General features: G+C 39.7%; 1 protein-coding gene across 3 annotated transcripts in view; it reads left to right on the forward strand.

Annotated features, from left to right (window-relative positions):
• UBR2 (ubiquitin protein ligase E3 component n-recognin 2) overlaps positions 1–22,581 on the forward strand; it is a 105,797-nt gene that overhangs the window by 46,312 nt on the left and 36,904 nt on the right. For all 3 annotated transcript variants that reach the window (XM_006266031.4, XM_014598085.3, XM_019483230.2), the window contains exons 16-28: positions 1,200–1,261; positions 2,506–2,616; positions 9,142–9,207; positions 11,148–11,270; positions 13,347–13,410; positions 14,275–14,399; positions 17,028–17,080; positions 17,361–17,463; positions 17,950–17,998; positions 18,550–18,704; positions 20,503–20,605; positions 21,840–21,949; positions 22,216–22,296. In XM_006266031.4, coding sequence (XP_006266093.1) covers positions 1,200–1,261; positions 2,506–2,616; positions 9,142–9,207; positions 11,148–11,270; positions 13,347–13,410; positions 14,275–14,399; positions 17,028–17,080; positions 17,361–17,463; positions 17,950–17,998; positions 18,550–18,704; positions 20,503–20,605; positions 21,840–21,949; positions 22,216–22,296 — 1,205 coding nt within the window. The remainder of the gene's footprint in view (positions 1–1,199; positions 1,262–2,505; positions 2,617–9,141; positions 9,208–11,147; positions 11,271–13,346; positions 13,411–14,274; positions 14,400–17,027; positions 17,081–17,360; positions 17,464–17,949; positions 17,999–18,549; positions 18,705–20,502; positions 20,606–21,839; positions 21,950–22,215; positions 22,297–22,581) is intronic.

Raw genomic sequence — 22,581 nt, forward strand, 5'->3', positions numbered from 1 at the left:
AGGAACTGCTTAGTTTACAAAAGGTATTGTGAACTTCTTGCATACACCTAACACAGTAGTTCTCAAAATTTCTGAAGTCTTAGAACCCTTTCATATCAAGTCTTCTGCTGCAGAACCCCCTTCCCCCTACCATAAAACCTGACACAGAGCCAGGTGACCCAGCCCAGCAATGGCAGTGTACCTCCTGGCCCACTCTGCCATTACCCCTAATCTCTTTGCAGAACCACAGGGTTCCCTGGAACATATTTTGTAAACCACTGACCCAGCATAAAGAACTTACAATCACACTGAGCTTAAGTAGAATCCGTTGCTCAGTAGCCACTTCCCTAGTCTGTTAAAGACATTCCCCTGTGCCTGTGTCTATGCTGACTGTGCCTGCTGGAGACTTGCTCATGCCCTAGGAATCTCCAGAGTTGGGAATTTGGCATAACTTTTTTTCCCTTTGTCACCTGGATTTGCCCTGTGCGGGGGTATGATCTAGTCTGTAAGTGTCCTACAGGCCAGATGATCCACCTCCACAGGCTATATCTGGCTTGTGGGCCATATGTTTGACAGCCCTGCTTTAGATAATGGATGTTAATTAGAGAATATTGGTTTTCTGTGAGGTGACCGAATATTGAGCAAAAAGCACGTAGACTGTTTACCTGCATAATAGTTGCAGGACGACTGAAAAAACATAATGCTTGTATAACATATTTAGTAGCCTATGCATGTTAGATGCGTTTGCCAGGTATTTGCTCATCTGCAGAACCAGTTAAAGGGCTCTACTTCAGAAAAAGGGCAGGTACAGTGGTGAGGAGTTCAGTATGGAAAGAATGAAATAATTTTAAAAGGCCTCTTTGCATCTTTTGAAATATATTTGCTGAATTTAATAGCATATTATCTGCTAGTTCTAGCCTCTGTTTGATGAAGAGGGTTAACATCACTTTTGGATAAAATAGAATTTATAAAGTAGTAACTAAACTTATCTGAATATGTCTGCACTATGCCTCACATATTGTCATAAGTGTCTTGAGAAATGAATGAAAAATAAATTATATATGTCCCACAAGGCTTGGGGACTTCTGGCGTTATATACCAGTAAGTCTTAAAGCTACATGGAAAACTTGATATGGATTGTTAATATTACAATAGATGCATCTTCAGGACTGTTTTGAAGAACATATATAATAATATGCTCACTTTATTATCTAATATAGGTTTGCATGTCTTGCTAAGTAAAAGTGAAGTGGCTTACAAGTTTCCAGAGCTGCTACCACTGGTATGTGACATTTAATGTTTGTTATATACTTTAAAGTGTCATGTCAGCCTTAAGTAATAAAGGTAACAAAATAACTTTTTAGGTATACACTTGTGTATTGCATTATATATGCTTCTGTGTAGATCAGGGATTGGAAAACTACAGGATGTGGGATGTATCTGGTCTGCAGACCCATTTATCCAGCCTGTGGGGGGGGGGGTCTTCAGAAGAATTTTTGTGGAAGGAGGTTTTGCCAGGCATCAGGGAGAAGCAGAAGTGATGACACTGTAGTGGGGAGTAGTGATTGTCTCTAGGGCTCTGGCGACATGTGGTGGGTTGTAACCAGCTTGTGCTCAGAGCTAAGTTCTGTTGAAGTGGGTTCCTCACAGCAAAATCCTTGCTAACCCCTGGTGTAGACAGTCTTTACAAGCTAGGTAAAACAGTCTCTTTGCCTTACTGGTAATTCTTTAGGCATGAGTCTTTAAGCTATTAGTGTGTGTTTTTAATTATTTAAACACTTGAAGAAGATATATGGTTTGGATTGTCTCATACTCTGTCTCTATTTAATGTTTAAAGCTGATTTGGGACTGCGTCCAGGAACTAGATTCTTTCCTGTATAGGGGAGGCTGTATGTCATCTCCTTGTTTATTTCCTACCCCCCACATCTCATTTCATTGTACCATTAATTTTTAATATAAATGAAGACATTGCTTAAGTGAGAAGTTAAAAAAATCTAAATGGAAAGAGTGTGTTGCGGGGGTGGGGGGTGGCGCAGGGGAAGAGACCATGGAAAATAAAAGGAGGCAACAGAACTGGTAGAAGAAACTGCACTGTCTTTTCAAAAGGAAACTAAATCTTTCAATAAATAAAAGGATATACAGAGCAAAGGGAAGATAGCCAGCCAGCTAAGAGTATAAATGATGTTCTGTGGTAAACTTTAAAAAAATATATTAAATGATTTGATGTGGGTACGTTTTTCACATTAAGGGGAAGTTTGAAAACTAGGGGATATTAGAGTAAACCACGGACTTCAGGTAGTAGTACTATATAAAGCAAAGGTAAAATATGAGACAAGTTAACATGCAGAGATGACTGAGTTCATGCAGCCCTTGCAATTTAATTGGCTTTGGATTTTGTTACCTTTTTCTGTTCCTAAAATTCTTTAAAAGCCCCCATATCACCCTCCCCCAGCAAAAGAAGAAAAAAAAAGAAAGAAAATTACAATTCTAATTACATTAAGGCTTTCATATTTTTATATTCTGCAGAGTGAACTTAGTCCACCTATGTTAATAGAGCACCCTCTACGATGTCTAGTTTTATGTGCCCAAGTGCATGCAGGAATGTGGCGAAGAAATGGGTTCTCTCTTGTAAATCAAGTAAGTGTTTCTTTGCTAGCTGTGATACATAAATGTTTGCTTTATGTTATGTGATCAGCAGTTACCAAACTAGGGATTGTGACCCCAAATAGGGCATTTAATGAGAGAGAAGTCACAAGCTCCACAGAAATTTGATTTTAGTAATTGGGCTCAGGCTGGAATTGGAGTTGTGAGCCCAGGAGTAGGGTCTCTCAGAAAAAGATTAAGAGCAGGTCAGAGTGCACATCGCTTCCATATGTGAATTACCCAGCCAGAGGCACAACAAAGCTTCCAGCTGTTGCTGTGTCACTGATGCAATTGTGCATCCTGTCCCTGCAGTGCCCTGAAGTCTGTGCCCAAGCTGGTGTAGTTTACACTCCCAGATCCAACATCCAAGTCTCATATTCAAAACTCACTTAGGAGTATAATGTTAACTGAAAGGCAGTTGGACCAAAGCTTCTATTGGTGCTCTAAAAATGTTTACTTTTGCCCTTAATTACATGTTTTTCATATTTTTATTCAGTGAACTCTAACAGGTGGTGTTCTGTAAATGAGACAGCTGCTAAATACCTCTATTTTCATCATTCTTTAATGACCTTCATCTCATTTATTGCACACCATCCAAAACTGCACATATACAGGATTATTTCATTATAGTCTTTGGAGAGGGTTTCATTGCTTAGTATTAAGAATCTTTAGTTTGCAAAGCTGGCCTAGGCAGATGCAAAGAGCTGGCTCAGCGTGTGCTAGCTCCAGAACTGAAAGCAGCATATCCTGAGTATAGTGTTACCCTAATAAGCCTTGTTGCTTAGACAAATTAATTAGTCAGTGCATAGTGCACTGGTAACACAGCTAGGGGTGGATACAGGGTGGGACAGTTGCCATCCCCCTTTGATTCCTCCTCCATCCAGTCTTTAAAACCATCTGTCTGGGAGGTATTCTTATTCAGGCAGTGCTGAGAGTCAATTGGCTTCATTATCATCTCCCTGATTCCTGCTAATTTCTTTCTACTCTACCAGTGTTAACAACCCTCTGCCCTTTTTAATGGTCTTGATGTTCCACTATTTGAACTATCCTTTCTTCTGTACCTTTGCGGTCTGTTAGCCATTCCTGGTAATGTGTGTTTTCTATTTCACAGCCCTGAAGACTATTTTTTAGCTCTAGCTAAAAATCTTAACTAAGGTGTGGTAATATTAATTCAGACATAGTGCTGTCAAGACAGTTAGATTTTGTTTTATGAATCTGAATAAAGATGTACAATTAACTATATTGCCTAAGGGCTAAAGACACAACATCTTCTGATTATTTTTGCCTAGTTTGTTGTGTCTTTTAAATTTGCTATATAATCTACCAAATCAGTGCACATTCTAAAAGCTATATTTGTTTTTGCCCCCTATCATATTAACAAAGCTTCTAGTTTCTTTTTAGGTGCAGAAAAATGTGTTGCGTTATATGTGTTGTGCCATACCATCTGCACCCTCCTTTTCAAAATCCATGAACACAGCTGGTTTGCTTCCACTACCAAAGCTAGTGTGTATAGCGTTTCTCTTTGTGGCACTGCCTTTTGTTGTAGAACCTTGCCCAAAGTGTCTCCTTAAATTAATATTTCCATATCTTTACGGTCCGTTGCATATTGTCTCCATATTACAGATTAGAATACAGAGGCAAACTTGCTGGAGGTCACCCAGTAACTAAGTAGCAGAACTAGGATTAGAATTTAGCAATTTTTGAGTTCTTTCTTCTCCTACTAACTTCATTTGCAAGTGTGAGTGCTGCATTTTTTTTAATTTTTTTTTTTTTTTTGCAACTGAAGCTTCAGGTGTCTCAAATAGGGCCCTCGGGGCCCTGTCTGTCTTAACAGTTTTCACAACAAATGAGGCAGCAGTCCTAAAAATAGCTATATTTACTACACAACTCTAACTTGTTCTCTAAGCATTATTTTCCCTGTGCACTGAATGAGATAGGGGCTCTGACATGTAATTAAAGACCTGTCTTGTGCAGATGCACAAGGAAGCAACGTAAATCTAATGCTTCCAAACTTTCACAAGCATGATTTTGTAACTTAATGAATATTGTTATAACATGAGGGGCGTGGGATTGTATGTAGTTTTTTTCAAGAGGGGAAAAAAGAGAAAACCAGGCCCAGTTGTGTACTGTAATGATCTCATTATCTTTTATTGGTTGAGTATGCAGTCTCAACTTTAAGCATTTCAGTGTAGGTTGAGCTAGAGCAGTGTTTCTCAACCTTTTAGGATTCAGTGCATTTCTCAGCAGATTCAGGGCATGCTTTGAAAATGTCAGCTCTTAGTTTTCACTTAATTTTTGGTTATTGAAAGCAATAGAGCAATTCTGCTGCTGCAAAGAACTCAGAAAGATCATGACAGGTCAAAATGCTTTTAACATGATGGATTTCTACTTGAAATTTCTGAGTTTATCTTGTTACTCGCGTTTTACACCTAACAGTGGTAAGATTGCACGGTACTCTGGAGCACCCCTGCAGTATTTTCAGGGCATGCCAGGGTGCTGTGACATCCTGGTTGAGAATCGCTGAACTAGAGAAATAATTACATTAGCTGGCTGCAAGAGAAGGGTTTTTTTGGAAATATAAAAGGGAGTCTGTGTGTGGCTTTGTGTTTTGGGGACTGTGTGGCTAAACTTGCTATCTCCCTTACCTTTCTCTGCTTGGAGATGAAAGACTGCTTCTGTCTGTACATGAATGCATCGAGCCTTAGAAACAAGCAGAAAGAATTGGAAGTCCTTTCACAGTCATGGAACTATGACGTGATTGGAATAACAGAGACTTGGTGGGATAACTTGCATGACTAGAGCAGTGTCATAGATGGGTACAAATTGTTTAGGAAGGACAGGCAGGGGAGAAGAAGAGGAGGAGGAGTTCCTTGTTATGTAAGAGAATTGTATGATTGCTTAGAGCTCCAGTATGAAACTGGGGACAGGCCTGTTGAAAGTCTCTGGGTTAGGATCAGAAGGGAGAGCAACACGGGTGATGTCATGATATGGGTGTCTGTTATAGACCACCAGACCAGAAGGAAATGGTAGATGAGGCTTTCTTCAAACAGCTTGCAGAAGTTTCCCGATCATAAGTCCTTGTTCTCGTGGGGGTCTTCAGTCACCTTGACATCTTCTCAGAGAGCAATAAAGCAGTGCATATAGGCAATCCAGGAAGTTTTTGGAGAGTGTTGGGGACAGCTTCCCAGTGCAAGTACTGGAGAGGCCAACTAGGGGGCATGCTCTTTTTGACCTGCTGCTCACAAACAGGGAAAAATTGGTGGGTAGTGGGTAGGGGATGGCAGCTTGGGGAAAAGTGACCACGAGATGATTGAGTTCAGGATCCTGAGGAAAAGAAGGAAGGAAAGCAGCAGAGTATGGACTCTGAACTTCAGAAAGTTTCAGCTCACTCGGGGAACTCATCAGCAGGGTTCCCTGGGAAGCTAGTCTGAGGGGGAAAGGAGTCCAGGAGAGGTGGTTGAATTTTAAAGACAATAACTGAGGGTGCAGGAACAAATCATTCAGATGTATGGGAAGATTAGCAAGTATGGCAGAAGACCAGCTTGGTTTAGCAGGAAACTCTTCAGTAAGCTAAAACACAAAAAGGACACTTATAAGTGGAAACTTGGACAAACCAGTAGTGGGGAATATAAGAGTATTGCTTGGGCATGCAACGATGAAATCAGGAACACCAAAGCACAACTGGAGTAGCAGCTAGCAAGGGACATAAAGGGTAACAAGAAGGGTTTCTATAAATGTCAGCAACAAGAGGAGGATCAGGGAAAATTTAGGTCCTTTGCTAAATGGGGGAGGCAGCCTAGTGACAGAGGATGTAGAAAAGGGTGAAGTACTCAATATCTCTTTCACCTCATTCTTCACAGGCAAGGTGGGCTCCTAGACTACTGCACTGGGCAGCATAGTTTGGGGAGAAGGTGAACATCCAGAAGTGGCAAAAGAGCAGGTTAGGGACTACTTTGAAAAACTGGATGTGTAAAAGTCCACAGAGCCGGATGGGATGCACCTGAGGGTGCTGAGGGAGTTGGCTGATGTCACTGCAGAGCCACTGGCCATCATCTTTGAAAACTCATGGCAATTGGGAGAAGTCCTGGATGATTGGAAAAGGGCAAATATAGTACCCATCTTTTAAGAAAGGGAAGAAGGTGAATTTGGGAAACTACAGACTGGTCAGCCTCACCTCATTCCCTGGAAAAATCATGGTGCAGGTCAAGAAATCCATTTGTAAGCACTTGGAGGATATGAAGGTGATTAGGAACAGTCAGCCTGGATTCACCGGGGACAAGTCATGCCTGACCAACCTGATTGCCTTCTATGATGAGATGACTGGCTCTGTGGATGCAGTAAGATCAGTGGATGTGATATACCTTGACTTCAGCAAGGCTTTTGATAGTCTTCCACAACATTCTTGTGAGCAAGCTAAGGAAGTACAGGTTGGATGAATGGACTGTAAGGTGGATAGAAAACTAGCTAGATCATCAGGCTCAGAGGGTAGTAGTCAATGGCTCAGTGTCTAGTTGGTAGCCATTGTCAAATGGAGTGCCCCAGTGGTTGGTCCTGGGGTCAGTTTTGTTCAATGTTTTCATCAGTGACCTGGAAGATGGAATAGAGTGCACCCTCAGCAAGTTTAGAGATGACACCAAGCTGTGGGGAGTAGTAAATATACTGGAGGGTAGGGCTAGGTTTCAGAGAGACCTCAACAAATTGGAGGATTGGACCAAAAGAAATTTCATGAGTTTCAATAAGGACAAGTGCAAAGTCCTGCACTTAGGACAGAAGAATCCCATTCGCCACTACAGACTTGGGACCAACTGGCTAAGCAGCAGCTCTGCTGAAAAGGAGCTTGTGGGGTTCCAGTGGACAAGAAGCTGAATATGGGTCAGCAGTGTGCCCTTGTTGCCAAGAAGGCTAACAGCATACGGGGCTGCATTAGTAGGAATATTGCCAGCAGATCGAGGGAAGTAATTATTTCCCTCTATTTTACACTGATGAGGCCACATTTGAAATACTGTGTCCAGCTTTGGGCCCCCCACTATAGAAAGGATGTGGACAAATTGGAGAGTCCAGTGATGGGCAATGGAAATGGTGAGGAGGCTGGGGGACATGACTTCTGAGGAGAGGCTGAGGGAACTGGGCTTAATTAGTCTGGAGAAGAGAAGACTTGGTGGGTGGATTTAATAGCAGCCTTGATCTACCAGAAGGATACTTCCAAAAAGGATGGAGCTAGACTGTTAAGGAGCAATGGTCTTAAATTGCAACGAGGGAAGTTTAGCTTATATATTAGGAAAAATTTTCTCACTGGAGGGTAGTAAAACACCGGAACAGGTTACTCAGGGAGTTTGTAGACTCTCCATCCTTGGAGGTTTTTAAGACCTGGCTAGACAAAGCCTTGGCTGGGATGTTCTATTTGGGGCTGGTCCTGCTTTGAGCAGGGGGTTGGACTAGAACCAGCACTTCTCAATCTGTGGGTCATGATCCAAAAGTGGGTTGCAATAATATATGTAAGGGTTGCAGAAGAACTTTTAAATTGGATTCTCCTTTAAAGAAGAAAAACATGGAAAACAGAGTTCCAGCCTCGAGGGGGTGCTTGGGGCCCCTATACACCCACTCCCTGCCGCACACACTGAGGGGGCTGGGGCTTCAGGATGGGGGGCAGCGGGTCAGGAGTGATTCTGTGATTCTGTTGGCAGGGCCTCTGTGCATAGGAGTGGCCCACTGGAGTTGTATGCTGTAGGCAGTATTGACTATTTTTCTCTCCTGGATGGCCAATCTTTCACAGGATTTCCAGTACAGTATGGTGCTTTTGATGATTCTGCTTTGCTAGAACCATGTTCTCAGTCTTAAATTAAAATGTTCAATTTCTTTGTCATGCTGACGGCACTCATAGCAAAAAGGAAATGGCAAAAATACATATGGTAGCTAGCTGAATAGAATGTCATGGAAGAAAGACACTAGATTGGTCCCAAGATGTTCTCCCCATAGAATGTCAAAGGAAAGCAATTGGAAGAGTGGGAGCTATTCAAGAAAAGTTCGTGAGAATCTTCCCTAATGGAGATTTATCAAGCAACCTAAACCTATAGAGTAATCATTCTCAACCAGTGTATGACTACCTACATGCTAAACACGATCAACTCAGATTTCAAATAGGAATCCATAGTGTCGAAAACGTTCTGATCTCTTGTGGTTTTTTTAAGTTTTATGCAACAGAAGAATTGTTCTATTTTCTTGTAGTTGAAAAATGAATGAAAGCCAAGAGCTGGCCTTTTTTGAGGAATGCCTTGAGTCTAAAGAGGTTAAGAATCACTGCTATAGAGGCAGTGGAGTAACTCATCAGTATATCAGAAATGTTGCTTGCAAATGAAAGTACCTAATATGTGTTCATATTTGTTCAGGCATGCCTTTTATCAGTTTGCTAATTTATCCTTTAATTCTTTCTCACTGAAAAATTGAGATAAATTCTTCATTGAATTGAAAACAGGTTCAGACCAGGAAACTGGTTAAATAATAAAATATCATATTTTTCAGATCTATTACTATCATAATGTGAAATGCAGGAGAGAAATGTTTGACAAAGACATAGTAATGCTTCAGGTAAATGTATTAAGTGTGTTTGTTTGTTTTTGTGATAGACATTTTCACTATATACCTATTGATGTAGTTTTAATTTAAAAAAATCTACTGTATAGCATTGAAATCTTCATATGACCTGAATTTTCTAAACATATTTACTTTTTTACAATCCTTCATTCTTTGGTTTTAAGTGCCTTTACAAGGGAGGAACAAATTATATAGAGGGGAATACTGTCTTTGGTGTTAGTTGCAACTATGAAAAGCATAATTGGTGCAGTTATCAAATTGAAGATATAGGCCATGAAGTATCTAAAATACAATTTTTATTTTACAACATTACTCAACTTGGATAACCATCTCAAACTACTCAGCAGATTTATTTCAGGGTTGTGGACCTCTACTGGGACCAAAGTTCCCAGGGTACTGCAAACCTGAGGGTGGGTGTGAAGGTATTGTGTCCCATCTATTCAGGTCTTTGCCGGGGTCTTGATTAGAAGCCAAAGTTTCATTCTACCCCCCCAACACACACACACACACACACACACACACACACACACACACACACACACACACACACACACACACACCCCCCCCCTTACAGACCAGTGAGATAAAGGAAACCAAATGCTGCCCAAGACTGGTGGCATACCCCTCACTATGCAGTGCTGTGCTCAGCACTGGCCATGGACTCAAGTGGACCACAAATTGATCCTTATAAGCCATTGATTACAGTGGAAACTTCAGTAATTATATTTCAGTGCTTCTGCTTCCAAAAAGGCCTCCAAAATACTGGATGGAAGGTGAAGCCTTTTGCTGATTTTTGTCCCAAACTGAAGACTCCCAAACTGATGATTGCTCAACCCCAAACAGGAAAGTAGATCTAGAACCAGTTGAAGGGTGGGACAAATTGAAAGCTGAAGTAAGGTTTGCAGAATGGCTAATCATTACGGCAGAACCTTTAAAAAAAAATTCTATGACGTCCACTAGGTTGGAGCTAGTCATCCACACCTGTTACCATCCCCTTTGCCCACTGGCAGTAGAATAGAGGACAGAGTGGGGAAAACCTATTCTGCTGTCCAGATGTGGTGTATAGTGTCTTCCCACTTTCCTGTAACACAAAGAAGGGCAGGTGTGGGGAAGGAAACTGAACCCTGGTAAGTGTACAGCTCTAAGTGAGATGTGAAGATATAAAGTTAGGGTGTGTTAGTTTCCAGTTATCTCCTGTTCTTTTCAATGGACATTAGGAGAGAACAGACCTTTTCCTTAGGATCGGGCTGGTTGTCTCCGGATCCTTAACACAACCACTTGACCACAGCTTATTTATTAAATATAGGTCTATATCGGTCATTTCCAGATCATAGAGCTTAGTTTTTCACAAATTGAAGGTGTGTGAAAGAAATGAGTGTTACATTTTTAAAATCAGTATTCCTATCTCTCACCCTGTTTCCTTATGGGAAAGCTTGGAAAGTCTTTACATTTACTAAGTTTTCTGGAAGAGAGCGCATTTTTGAGTTTGGTTTTAAATAAGTAGAAATATAATGTATAAGTATCCTTAGTTATTAACAGTATTTAATTTCATAAGTTGGGATGATGACCAGAAACTAAAAGCACTTGTGAATTTTTTTTTTGGTCATGTATTTTTGAAAGGCGTGGCATTTAAAGTGTTGCTAATGTATTTAAAATATGCTCTGATCTTGCAAGGGTTTCTACTTAAGCAAACCTGTATATCTCTGCAGACTCACTTGGATGATTGGGGTCTATGTGAGTAATTTTAGTAATTAAATCTATGTAGGAAAAATAAAGTCCATAAGAAAAATACAGTGTCTATATGCATTGTATATGCAGTATTTGTGTAATCCAAAGTTACATCCCACAAATGCACCCATTCCATTTTTACATATGTAATAATATTTTAATACCTTTTTTTTGCTTAGTCTCTTTCTTCCTTTTTTTTTTAATAGACTGGTGTATCCATGATGGATCCAAACCATTTCCTAATGATAATGCTGAGTCGTTTTGAACTTTATCAGATATTTAGCACTCCAGACTATGGCAAAAGATTTAGCACAGAGAATACTAATAAGGTACTTTATATGTTTCTGTTACCTCTGAATGAAAAAAACCCATTTTTTAAAAACTACTTAGACTTCATTTTAGTATTCACTTCTCTACTTTTTATTTTAAAAATACCAAGAAGGGTATGAAAAGGCACCATTTTGTTTCCTAGGCCAATTATTAGAGAATTTGTCACATACAGTACAGCATGTTTATAAAGCCCTTGTGCAACTTTAAACTTTGATAATTTTGGATATACACATGATAAAAGCAAACTAAACAGCCATTGAAAGCATAATTCTTTAAGTTTGTTTTAGCATAGTGTAAGCTATGCTTAGGGTAAGTATTACAAATGGAATTAATGAAATTACTCAGCAGCAACTGGAAAATGTTTTCTATGAGTTGGAAAATTGGATTGAATGATGTATCATGAAAGATGGCAGTTACGCTGAGGTCTAGAAATTTGAGCTGTATTGTGTTAGAACTTAATAAATTATGCTTTCAATTGCCATTTACAGTTTGTTCCTATCATGTGTACATCCAAAGTTATTAAAGTTTAAAGTTGCACAAGGACTTTATAAACACCCTGTATTGGAACAAAATGGTACCACTTGAGTTAAACAGAGACTTAAATTATTATAGTATCCTGGTCTCACATTTTAGCCCATTAAGTTCTGATGTTCTACAAAGACAGGCTGAACTTTTGGTGAGGAGTGACTCTTGAATTCTGAAGTGATTTCACTCCTCTGGCGGAAATATAGTAATTTGAATTCAAATAATGTAACATATTCTATGTGTTAACAAAAGCACAGTAAGGAAATAGGAGAGGCTGTTTTGCTGGTGCTGAGCTTTACAAATAATCTGTTATAACACATTAATTAAGAATTTCATACAGTGTAGATCTGCTTTTATCTGTCCTAACTTTTTCCCCCGCAAGATCTCCAAAAAATATCCTGCAGAATAATGATTACATTTTTGATGTTTTTCTATCAATTAACTTGAGATTTTTTTCATCTGTATATGGAGATCTTGTGTGTTCTGCCATTCCATTGCCCTAAAAGTTTGCCTCTTAGTATAGAAACACACAGAGAGCTTGATCTCTGGGTATTTGCACATGGAAATTGGGCCAATTGCATCAGCATACCTGTAGATAAATTTTTTTGGCTGGCAGGTATTCCCTGTCATTTTAAATTTGCCAGGTTGGTAGTTTTCTTGTGAAGTGTGCATTTTATAAAATAAATTGAAATTTTAAAGTAACATAGCAAATTAATAAAGGTTTATTTGTCTTTTGATAGGAGTGTGAAAAAAGATTACAGCTCATAATTAGTATTAATCTTAATGGCAAGAATTGGCAATAGAATTGAGGCCACATGAAGTGTTATGTTGTACTGGGAGAATGGCCATTCTTTCAATAGAAACTGCACAAACGTTCATGTTGTTTCTCTCGGATGAAAAAATTGCAGTTCGGGGGGAGGGGGGAATAGTTAACTCAAATTCAATAGAAGATAGTCTTGGGAGAATTTCTTCCAGGAGGAAAACTGTTTGTACTCTTCCCATGGCTTAACTCCTCCCTTGCTTTCTGGGGTCACCCTGGCTTGGAGGACAGCTTCCCCTCCTCCCCTCCAGAATAGGAGGGGCCCTAGGGGACAAGCATTTGGCCTTGTTGCTGGGTCCTTACACACCAGGATTCTGGCATGAGAAGTGGTATGCTGTTCCATCTGCTCGGCTCCTGATGCCCAGGAGCCAAGCAGTGCTGCAAGCTACCTGCCTGCTTCTAACACCAGGCACTGGTGGAGCCTTTGCCCTGCTTCTCCAGTACGCCAGGAACAGGAGGACCGGAGCAGCTGCTGCTGTCCCCGCCTTCTCCAGACAGCCATCACCCCAGTCTTGGGAAGGCAGAAGGAGCAGGGTAGAGGGGATGTATGCTTCTTCTCTCAGAATACTTTCTAGCGCTGAAAATTTTTCACTGCTAGAAATGAATGCTTGCACGCCCCTTAAGTTGCAGTTTGAAAGTGTTGAAAAAATTTTCTAAAAACTGATGTAACATTTTTTACTTATTCGGAACTGAAAAAATGAATGTAATTCTTATTCTGTTTTTCAATCAGGATGTGGTTCAGCAAAATAATACTCTTATAGAAGAAATGCTATGCTTAATTATAATGATTGTTGGTAAGTTAAAATATATTTAATCATTTCACTTCACTTTGGATCAGTTTGGTGGCCTTGTATTAACATTTCAAATCAGCATGTGAGCAACCCGCTCATGGTGCCATTCCCTATTTCTTGTACCAAAGCCTGCCTTTCTAGGAGGAAGGGAATGCTATCTTGTTCATTTGTGTCTCCTTGAACTCACTAGCTTACTGGTCCCTCGTGTTGCCCCAGGATTCCTTTTACCAGAGACCCCCAAGGATTAACACTGCCTCTCATCCGATTTGATATCAGGTTAATTTTATTAGTAACCCCTAGACTTATTACAAGTATTGTTCCTTGCAATACAACCTGACAAGAGGTTTCCTTCAGGCGTTATAACAGCAACCTTTGGTGGTACCAGCCTCAAATCCTCTGTTGGGTGCGTGGGATGTTAGTTTCTGGATTCCTCATTGTTCAAACAAGAATTCCAAGGTTGCTCCTGTCTCTCCAGGGTGGCAAAACAAAACACACTCTGTCTCTTTGTTTGTCCACTACTTTTGTAATGTTCTTATCTCAAATTGTCCAATCCTTAAGTTTGTTACCTCATCTTTTTAGATAAGGTACTCCAATCCTATTCTGTTTTTGGTTTCCTTTCCTTCTAGGGAACTACTGTACCTGGTCAGCCCACTATGCCATTCACAGCACTCACTTTTCCCAGTGCCTTATAAGATACTCTGTACAATGTAATTGCTTAGTTCTGGGAAGGCCTAAAGTTATGCTACAAGCCTGAGCATAACTCAGTTTGTCTGCTATACCTAGTAACCTTTTTTTTCCCTTTTTGAATAGTACCAATACAGGTAAAGGTTCTTCAGTAATTATGTAATTTTGTTGTTACCTTTCCAGGGGAAAGATTTAGTCCTGGAATAGGACAAGTAAGTCCCACAGATGAAATCAAGCGAGAAATTATCCATCAACTGAGCATCAGGCCCATGGCCCACAGTGAATTAGTAAAGGCATTACGTGAAGATGTAAGTAGCTTGAAAGAAGATGAACAGAGCACCCCCACCTATCTGAGTTTTCAAATCTTTTGATATAGGTTTGTGTCACTTAAATTGGCAGCATAACCTTGTATAAGGTAGGGTTTAGAGAAAATCCAGATAGAAGTTTTTCAGTAGCTAGCAGGACATCCTTTATGTAGAAGGGAAGGGCAGTCCTGAAGAAGAGTGACATGAGGTACATAGAAGAGGTTGAAGATGACCATCACGAATTTCTCAGTTGTCTGCTTCTTTCTTATCCACCATCTTTTGGTCATTGTACTTTCAAAATCTAGTGTCAGGAAACCGTATCTGTAGGGTTAAAAGCTTGTTGCAAGAGCTGATCTGCAATAAAATATCTCAGTTAACTTAAGGCATATAGATTATACTCATAGGGTCTCTAGGTAATTGAGTGTATGCTGAATTATGTTGAAGTACAAGACTGTGAATTGTATCTTGCACTTGGTTGGACCAGAAGAATCATATTTTTTGTGAATTTCTGATAAACACTTGTATATGATGGAGATAGAACTTTGCCAATGTTTTTAAAATATGGCTTTAAAAATACTGAAGTGGAAAGTTCTTGAAGAATAGTATGAAAAAGTATTATTGATACTAAATAATTGATAGTAACTATTGACCAAAGATATTAACATATTTACTCAATTCTAAGACGAATTCAAATTTAAGATGACCCCCAATAATTAGATTCCAGACATGGAAAATTATGAATTTGTTATAATTTTCCTTGTCTAGAATCTTATGATTGGGGAGTTGTCTTGAATTTGCCCCTCCCCACCACTGCTGTGGCAGGAAAACAGCAGCAGAGGAGCAGGCAATGGGAAAAGCAGAAGCAGGGGGCTGGTCAGAGGAAAGTAAAGGTGAGGGTAAGCAGTAGGGATAGTGGGGAAAGCAAGGGTAAGAGGTAGGGAAAGCAGGGGCAGGTGGGGGAGCAGGCATCCTGCCTCTCACCCCTTACCCTCTTGATCGCTACCACCCCACCATTTACCTCCTCCTGCTGCTTTCCCTGCTGATCCAGGCATGGATCCTGATGATTCCCAGAGCTGCTCCTGCCCCATACTGTAGGAGGCAGCTGTGCTGGGAGCCTGGCTTAGCATCCAGCAGATTTCTCTTTCCCTGCTCCCTTTCTGCGTCTATAGGGAGACAGGATAAGGGAGGGGGAAGGAAGCAGGGCAGAGAAGGAGAAATCTGCGGAGCCTGAGCAGGGCTCCCAGCACAGCTGCTTCCTGCAGGGTTGGGTAGGCTGCAGCCAAAAGCAGCAGCAGCAGAAGGCAGACCTCTCCTTGCCTGTCTGGCTCACTGCCAGCAGGGGAGGGGAGGGAGGAGGGGAAGGAAGCAGGGAGAAAATCTGAGCAGGGAGAAGAGCTGCTGCTGCATGCAGTTGATGCTGTCCTTGCCCCAGCTGGGTTCCCTGCACATCTTTCTCACAACTCCTAGTCATGATGTGATTCTAAGACAAGGCTTTGTTTTCCCCATGATGAATGGGTGGGGGGAAACCTCATCTTGGAATCAAGTAAATACAGTAGAAGTTTTAAGGAATGGGTGCAATTTCTGTTAGCACAGAAAGTAACAAAACTAGGGCAAAATCCAAAATGTAAAATGAATTGCATTTTTGAACTTGAGATAATTAAATAGTATCTAACAGGCCAGAAGAATATGTGAATTGTGTGGCAATGTTTTTGTAAAATATTTTTAAAGGAAACCTAATTAGGAGTCAAGCACTTGGCACTCCTTTTAGCTAATGTGTGATGTATGACCTTGATATCCTGTTCTTTTAGTTTTCTCCCATATTTGTTCCTTTTTCAATAGTCCACATGAACAGGAGAAAAAATGATTGTATGGAAGATGCTGTCAAATGTTCATAGTAAAGTAACTAAACAGAATATTTACTTTTTAAGTCTATCAGTTCACAGCTTAGGGGGTGACACCAGCCATGAGCCCCCTAGGCTGTACACTGTACATGCATGGGCGTATGGCTTTTTTCCCCCGTCCCTCTTTCCTCCCCAGCCACTGCACCACACAGGCAGTTGTTCCCCTATGCAATGTGGCACCCTACCTCACCTTGGGCTCCCTGTGGGCTCCCTTGTGGTAGTGTGCTGCACAGGCACTCTTCCAGTATTGCGGGCCACACCATACTGCTGTGGTGCACTGCTTTACTCCCTGGGGCAGGGACATGCAGCAGAAGCTGGGGGAGTTAGGGAAAACCCCAAGACCCTGGCTGCTGCTGCAGCTGGAACAATAGGGGCAGCAATGGCTGGATGAGAGCCCAAGGGACGCATGTTAAGCCTTTGAGGGCCACATGCTGCCCACAGGCGGCCAGTTTGGCAATCCTAGTGTAAAACAAGAATTACAGTGAACTGTTTAAAGCTGGCATTGCTTCATTTAAGGTATGTTATTTCTGTTAAAATTATTGAAGGCATCTTGACACTATGTACAGGAGTGGGTTTTTTTTGTGGGGGTTAGGTTTTTTTTAACCATTATTTTAAAAGCCAATACCTGGCTTGGTATTGCATCTATTTTGCTTCATTTACCTCATGGTTTATGTGAAGGGGAAAGAGAATAACATATTATTTCTTTCTTCTTTTTTTTTAACCCGTGCAGGAGAATAGAGAGACAGGGATGGAAAGTGTGATTGAAGAAGTTGCCTGTTTCAAGTAAGTTTACATTTTATTTCAGTAACTCAGTTTTAAAAATTGACTATGTAAATTAGTGGGGAAAAAAGGAAATGAAAGCATAAGGGAATTAAAACATCTCCTCACTTAGGTTGGCTAATGTACCTTATTCTTGACCTTAACACCTTGTCATGTAATTCGTAGGGCATTTCCTGGGCAGTAGTTTTTCAGCTGTGCCACATTAGTATTAAGTTGCTGGTATCACTGTATATACCTAATTAACATTCTGTTTATATATATATATATATATTTATTTTTATAGAAAGCCTGGATTAACAGGCAGAGGATTGTATGAATTGAAACCGGAGTGTACCAAGGATTTCAACCTATATTTCTATCACTTTTCTAGGGCAGAGCAATCTAAGGTAATTAATAAAGAGCAAAAGTCTTACGAGTGAAATTGTCTTTGGTATGCTTGGCTTTTAAATCTTTATTATTCTTTGGAGAAAGGAAGAGTATGGAGTGGTGATCTGTAGCCGAATTCAACTTTTCTTGAACTTTGACAGAACTGTTCTACAATAATTTCTGTGCCGGCAGAACACTGTATGGTGTAAAGTCTCATTAAAATCAGTGAGTTTCATATCAGTGGAATGTGAATCACCTGTACAGAAGCAGATAGTGTAGCCAGGTTCAAAAGAGGCCTAGACAAATTCATAAATGATAGATGTGTTAATACCTATTGAATGGAACAGTTTCCTTTGGCATGTCTAAACCAATAATGGATGCCAAAGAGGGTAATGGATAGGTGATAAGGCAGTCTAGATCTGTTTTTATGCTCTGAAGAACAAATCACTGTTATTTTTTTTATCTTTTTGTACAGCTTTTGTGTAACTGCAACATTCCTTTTTCAGGCAGAGGAAGCACAAAGAAAGCTGAAAAGACAAAACCGAGAAGATACAGGTATTTGTTTTATGAGGGAGGACAGTAAGGAGTTGTGGGTGGACTGTTAGATGCTGTGCTAAACCAAGTCCACCTTCCTGCTTAGCCAGAAAACAGTTAAAACATAGCAGTTTTCAGTTATTTCCCCTAATCTGAATAAGCAAGGGTATGAATTAAGATCTATCTTGGAGCTATGCTTATGACAACCTTCCTTGCTCAACAGATTTGCTCTTCACAATTTCGAGAGTAATGCTTGCACTTCACTAGTTGTGAAAAGAAAGCGTCTGCTTGGGGTGGGAGGGAATGATGGTTAACTGTGGCTTTATCTTCCAGTCTTTTTACACAATGAATACTTTTACTTCATTTAATTACAGTGATGATGTAATGCAAAAGCGTTTTTGCAATTCATTTAAGGAGTTTTAAATCTGATGAAGTGTTCCACATAATGTTTGTTAAGCACTTACTTTGAATTGAGGTTTAGATTTTACGAAATCATTTTAAAAGAAAAGTTCTAAATCAAATGGATGATGGGAATGTTTCAGATTGATGTAACAAACCAATTTCTGTTTCAGCACTTCCACCACCTGTCCTGCCTCCTTTCTGTCCTCTCTTTGCAAGCCTAATTAATATTCTGCAGTGTGATGTCATGTTGTGTATTATGGGGACGATACTGCAGTGGGCAGTAGAACATAATGGCTATGCCTGGTCAGAGTCCATGTTGCAAAGGGTATGTTTAGATATTTGAAATTATGTGCGTGTGTTAGAGAAACAATGTCCATTCATGATCTCGCTGTATATACTCACACTTTCAGTGACAACTGAGTAAAGCCCCAAATTGAATAAGTGCTTAATATGCAAAAAGTACAACTGTGAATTTGAGAATTTTTAATAGTTTAAAGTCCTTAAAAATTTCCTGCTTAGCTTAAAATTGCTTGCAACAAATTTTAAATTTAAAAATGGAGGTACACATCTAATAGGTGGTTTTGAAATATCAGGAATATTGTTACGTGCAAGAAGATGCTATTTGTACATTGCTGGACTGCTCACAACAATTTTGTCATTTTAAGATAGGAAAAGGATTTTTTTCCTAATCTTTTGCATCATCTCTGTTTTCAAATATGTGTTGATTTCAGAGCATAGTTTGTTTTTAGTCTGACATTTCCTTGGTATAATCTCAGTGGGAGAGTGAAACTTTTGAAAGTAATCCTTTTTTAAATTTTGTTTTTGGGTTTTGTTTTATTTTGTTTAGTTTGTTTTTGGAATACCAAAGCAGTTCAGTTTATGGAACTATTCAGTAGTTCATAAATATTAATAATTACGTTATATAAACCCAAGCCTTCAAGGTTGGCATACATTTAGGTCTCTCTGAGGGCCGTTGTCTATGGTAATGTAAAAACATGTAGTGTATATTATATCATTTCACATTTATTCATACACCAGTTAGCATAGGTAATTTTATTCATCTTAATAAGGACTTTAGAATTATTCCCCACACTTCAGGCTTTTGAAATAATATGTTTAGTTCTGAGGTTCTTCATGCCTATTTGGATCTTGAATCTTTGCAAACATAGCTGGAAAATTCAAAATGATGTTACTCTGGTAACCAAAGAGTGATCAGCTGCATCATGCTGACAGTTATCCTAAGAATTCATTTGTATTTGAGCTTCATATTTTTTCCTCATTATAGAGGAGTTCCTTCTACTTTATTAACTGTAGCATATAATATCATCATATGGATTAGTAACTTTGGTCCATTAAATGTCCTGAGGTGATTAGTTTGTTCAGCTACTCTTGATGACAGTCTCTGGAGTTCAGACCACCAGGACATATGGATAGGCCTTCTTTGTTGAAAGGCTAGCATTTCAAGAACTTAATCGTTGGGAACCAGAGAAGTGAAATATAACATGCTTTAGAGCTCAAGGCTAAATTTAATCTAAATAAACTTTTAATTGGCCTCTAGAGTGTTTTAGGACAAGTTTAGTGTATTTTTAAGGTATGTTGGAAGGCAGCCATTATAAATTGATAAATTGCTGGAAAACTCATTCTTCCCTTTTTTTTTTGTGTTAAGAGGTTGCTTGACTGATAGACTTCAGTTAATAGTTCGTGTTTTAATTATGTTGGTTAACTTGTGTCTGGTAAGGCAAAGAGATGTTTAAATGTGTACACAGACTGTATGCAAGAGACTAATATACAATTAACTAGGAAAAAGCTGAGAGAGAAAAAAAACTAGTTGTGATTAACCAAATAAGGGTCATGGTGACAGTGCAGGAAAACAATGAAAAGATGTATTAGTATAACACTTCAATGACTTTGACGCAATAACAAGAATTTACTTCAAGGAAGTCTTTTTAGGGCTAAAACAGGACACAAAAGGCAGTCTTGATATCTATATCTATATCTATATCTATAGATATAGATATAGATATGTATATAGATCTCTCTCTCTTATGCTTTTACTTGTTTCTCTTTGTTGACATTAAATGGTATTATATTTTACAAGTTCTGAAACTGGTGATTTTACTTAGGTTTTACACTTGATTGGAATGGCACTGCAAGAAGAAAAGCAGCACCTTGAGAATCTCAATGAAGAGAATATTGTAACATTCACTTATACTCAGAAGATCTCAAGTATGTCCATCCTGTCTAATGTGTAGCAAATTTAAAATAATGAAAAAGTCAATTTCTAATATTTTATTTAAATGTCTTCTGTTGTTCAAAACCAAGGTGCACTGAAAGATCACTTTAAAATATGATCTTTTAATATACAATAATTGTGTGTGTGTGTGTGTCCGTCCTGTTTTCTTGCATATAACTTGTATCTTTCTTTCCAAAAAAACAGCTGGGGAAAATTGGGGTGTGCATTATGTGGGAGGAAAAGGGCTTTCCACATGTCTGGCAATTTGGTGGCATTGTGGGAGAGAAGGCAGAGCACTGATAGTGTTAATTACTTTGGCTCCCCTTTCCCCTCCCCTCCCCTCTTTACTCCATCCCCATCCTTGCCACCAAATTTCTGGATGCATGGGGAGCTCCAGTCCCCAACTGCAAGCAGGATTGAGCCAATGTGTGGGGTTGTTTTGGGGCCAGCACCAGCCCCAACCCCATGCACCAGTTCCATTTGGCATGCTGGCCTTGTGGCAAGGGCTGATCCAGGTTGCTAGGGCAGCTTACTAGGTCTGACCCTACACAGTTACTCTGGGGTTGTGCACCAGGTCTGGGACTGTGCATTGGCTCTGAAGCAACATTGCCCAGGAGCCACATTACCTTTTAAAATATTGTATTGATATGTTTGTCTTTTATTTTACTACCAGCCAACTGAATTGAAATTGCAGCAATCTTAAGTCCTGTTCCTTAGCTGCATGAACAGACACTGAACTTATTCAGATTGTATACATACTTGATACAAGTATTTTGTCCCATCTTTGAATCTGCTTGCCAGTTTTTCTTGCCTTTTAAAATCATTAATATTAGACACATTCTTACTTGGAAAACAAGCAGAAGCGTAATGTTTTCCATTCCATATACCGGTTCCCAAGAATTAAAATGCTAGAGTGCAAGTAGATAATGTGTGGGCTTAGACTTTCAACACTTGTACCTCTGATTAAAAGAAGATATTCTGAACAAGATATTTGGGGGGAGGTGGGGGGAGGAGGTAACCTTGAAGGTAACCTTGAGACACTGAAATGAAGGTAACCTTGAGACACTGAAATGAACAGTCCTATGAGAAGTATTTATACGGCAAGAATGATTTTTATGATCTGCTGTTGTTTTGTGCATTGTATTTGATTCAAGCTATTTACACAGTGTGTTTAACCTGTTTATATTGATTTATCACATCAGCTGCATCTTCTCTTGTTTACATTAGGGCCTGGTGAGGCACCTAGCAGTTCTCCAAGTATATTGGCTATGCTAGAAACTTTGCAAAATGCACCTCATTTGGAAGTGCACAAGGACATGATCAGGTGGATACTGAAGGTAAAATATTAGTTTTATTTCCAGGATTTTTCATGAATAGTATCAATGCTTACAATACATTGCTAAACTGAGCTAATTTGGGAATTGCAATATGACAAAAATCATAGCTTCCGTATGTTCTCCAATGGGTTTGTTGTATGTCTGCTTTCTCACAGCATTTGGTACCATGGGTTCTGAGTCCATAACTTGGACAGTATTGTAATAAATATTTACAACAATATATTAAATATTCAAATGTCATAAGATAACTAGTTTTTCTTTTGCAGACTTTTAACACTATAAAGAAACTAAGAGAAAGCTCTTCTACAAGTCCTGTGGCTGAGACTGAAGAAAATATTATGGAAGAGGTAAGAATAAGCCATAAAAAGGTTGTTACTGTATTTACTTGAATCCAAGACAAGTCCTCCCATCCCATCCTGTCCCCCCCGATCAGCATGGGGCAGAAAAAAGCCTTATCTTAGATTTGAGCACTGGCACAAGGCAGGTGGCAGCTCATCTTGAGCTTTAGACCCAAGTTCAGGGCAGAAGTCAGAGCTGAGCTGCCATCTGCCCTAGGGCAGAATGGCCTGTTTGGCAGAGGAGCGGGCTTATAGTCTGGGAAGCACAGGGCAACTATGCGGCTGGACTCCTTC

Source organism: Alligator mississippiensis, chromosome 1 (assembly GCF_030867095.1).
Source record: "Alligator mississippiensis isolate rAllMis1 chromosome 1, rAllMis1, whole genome shotgun sequence".
NCBI classification, from domain to species: domain Eukaryota; kingdom Metazoa; phylum Chordata; order Crocodylia; family Alligatoridae; genus Alligator; species Alligator mississippiensis.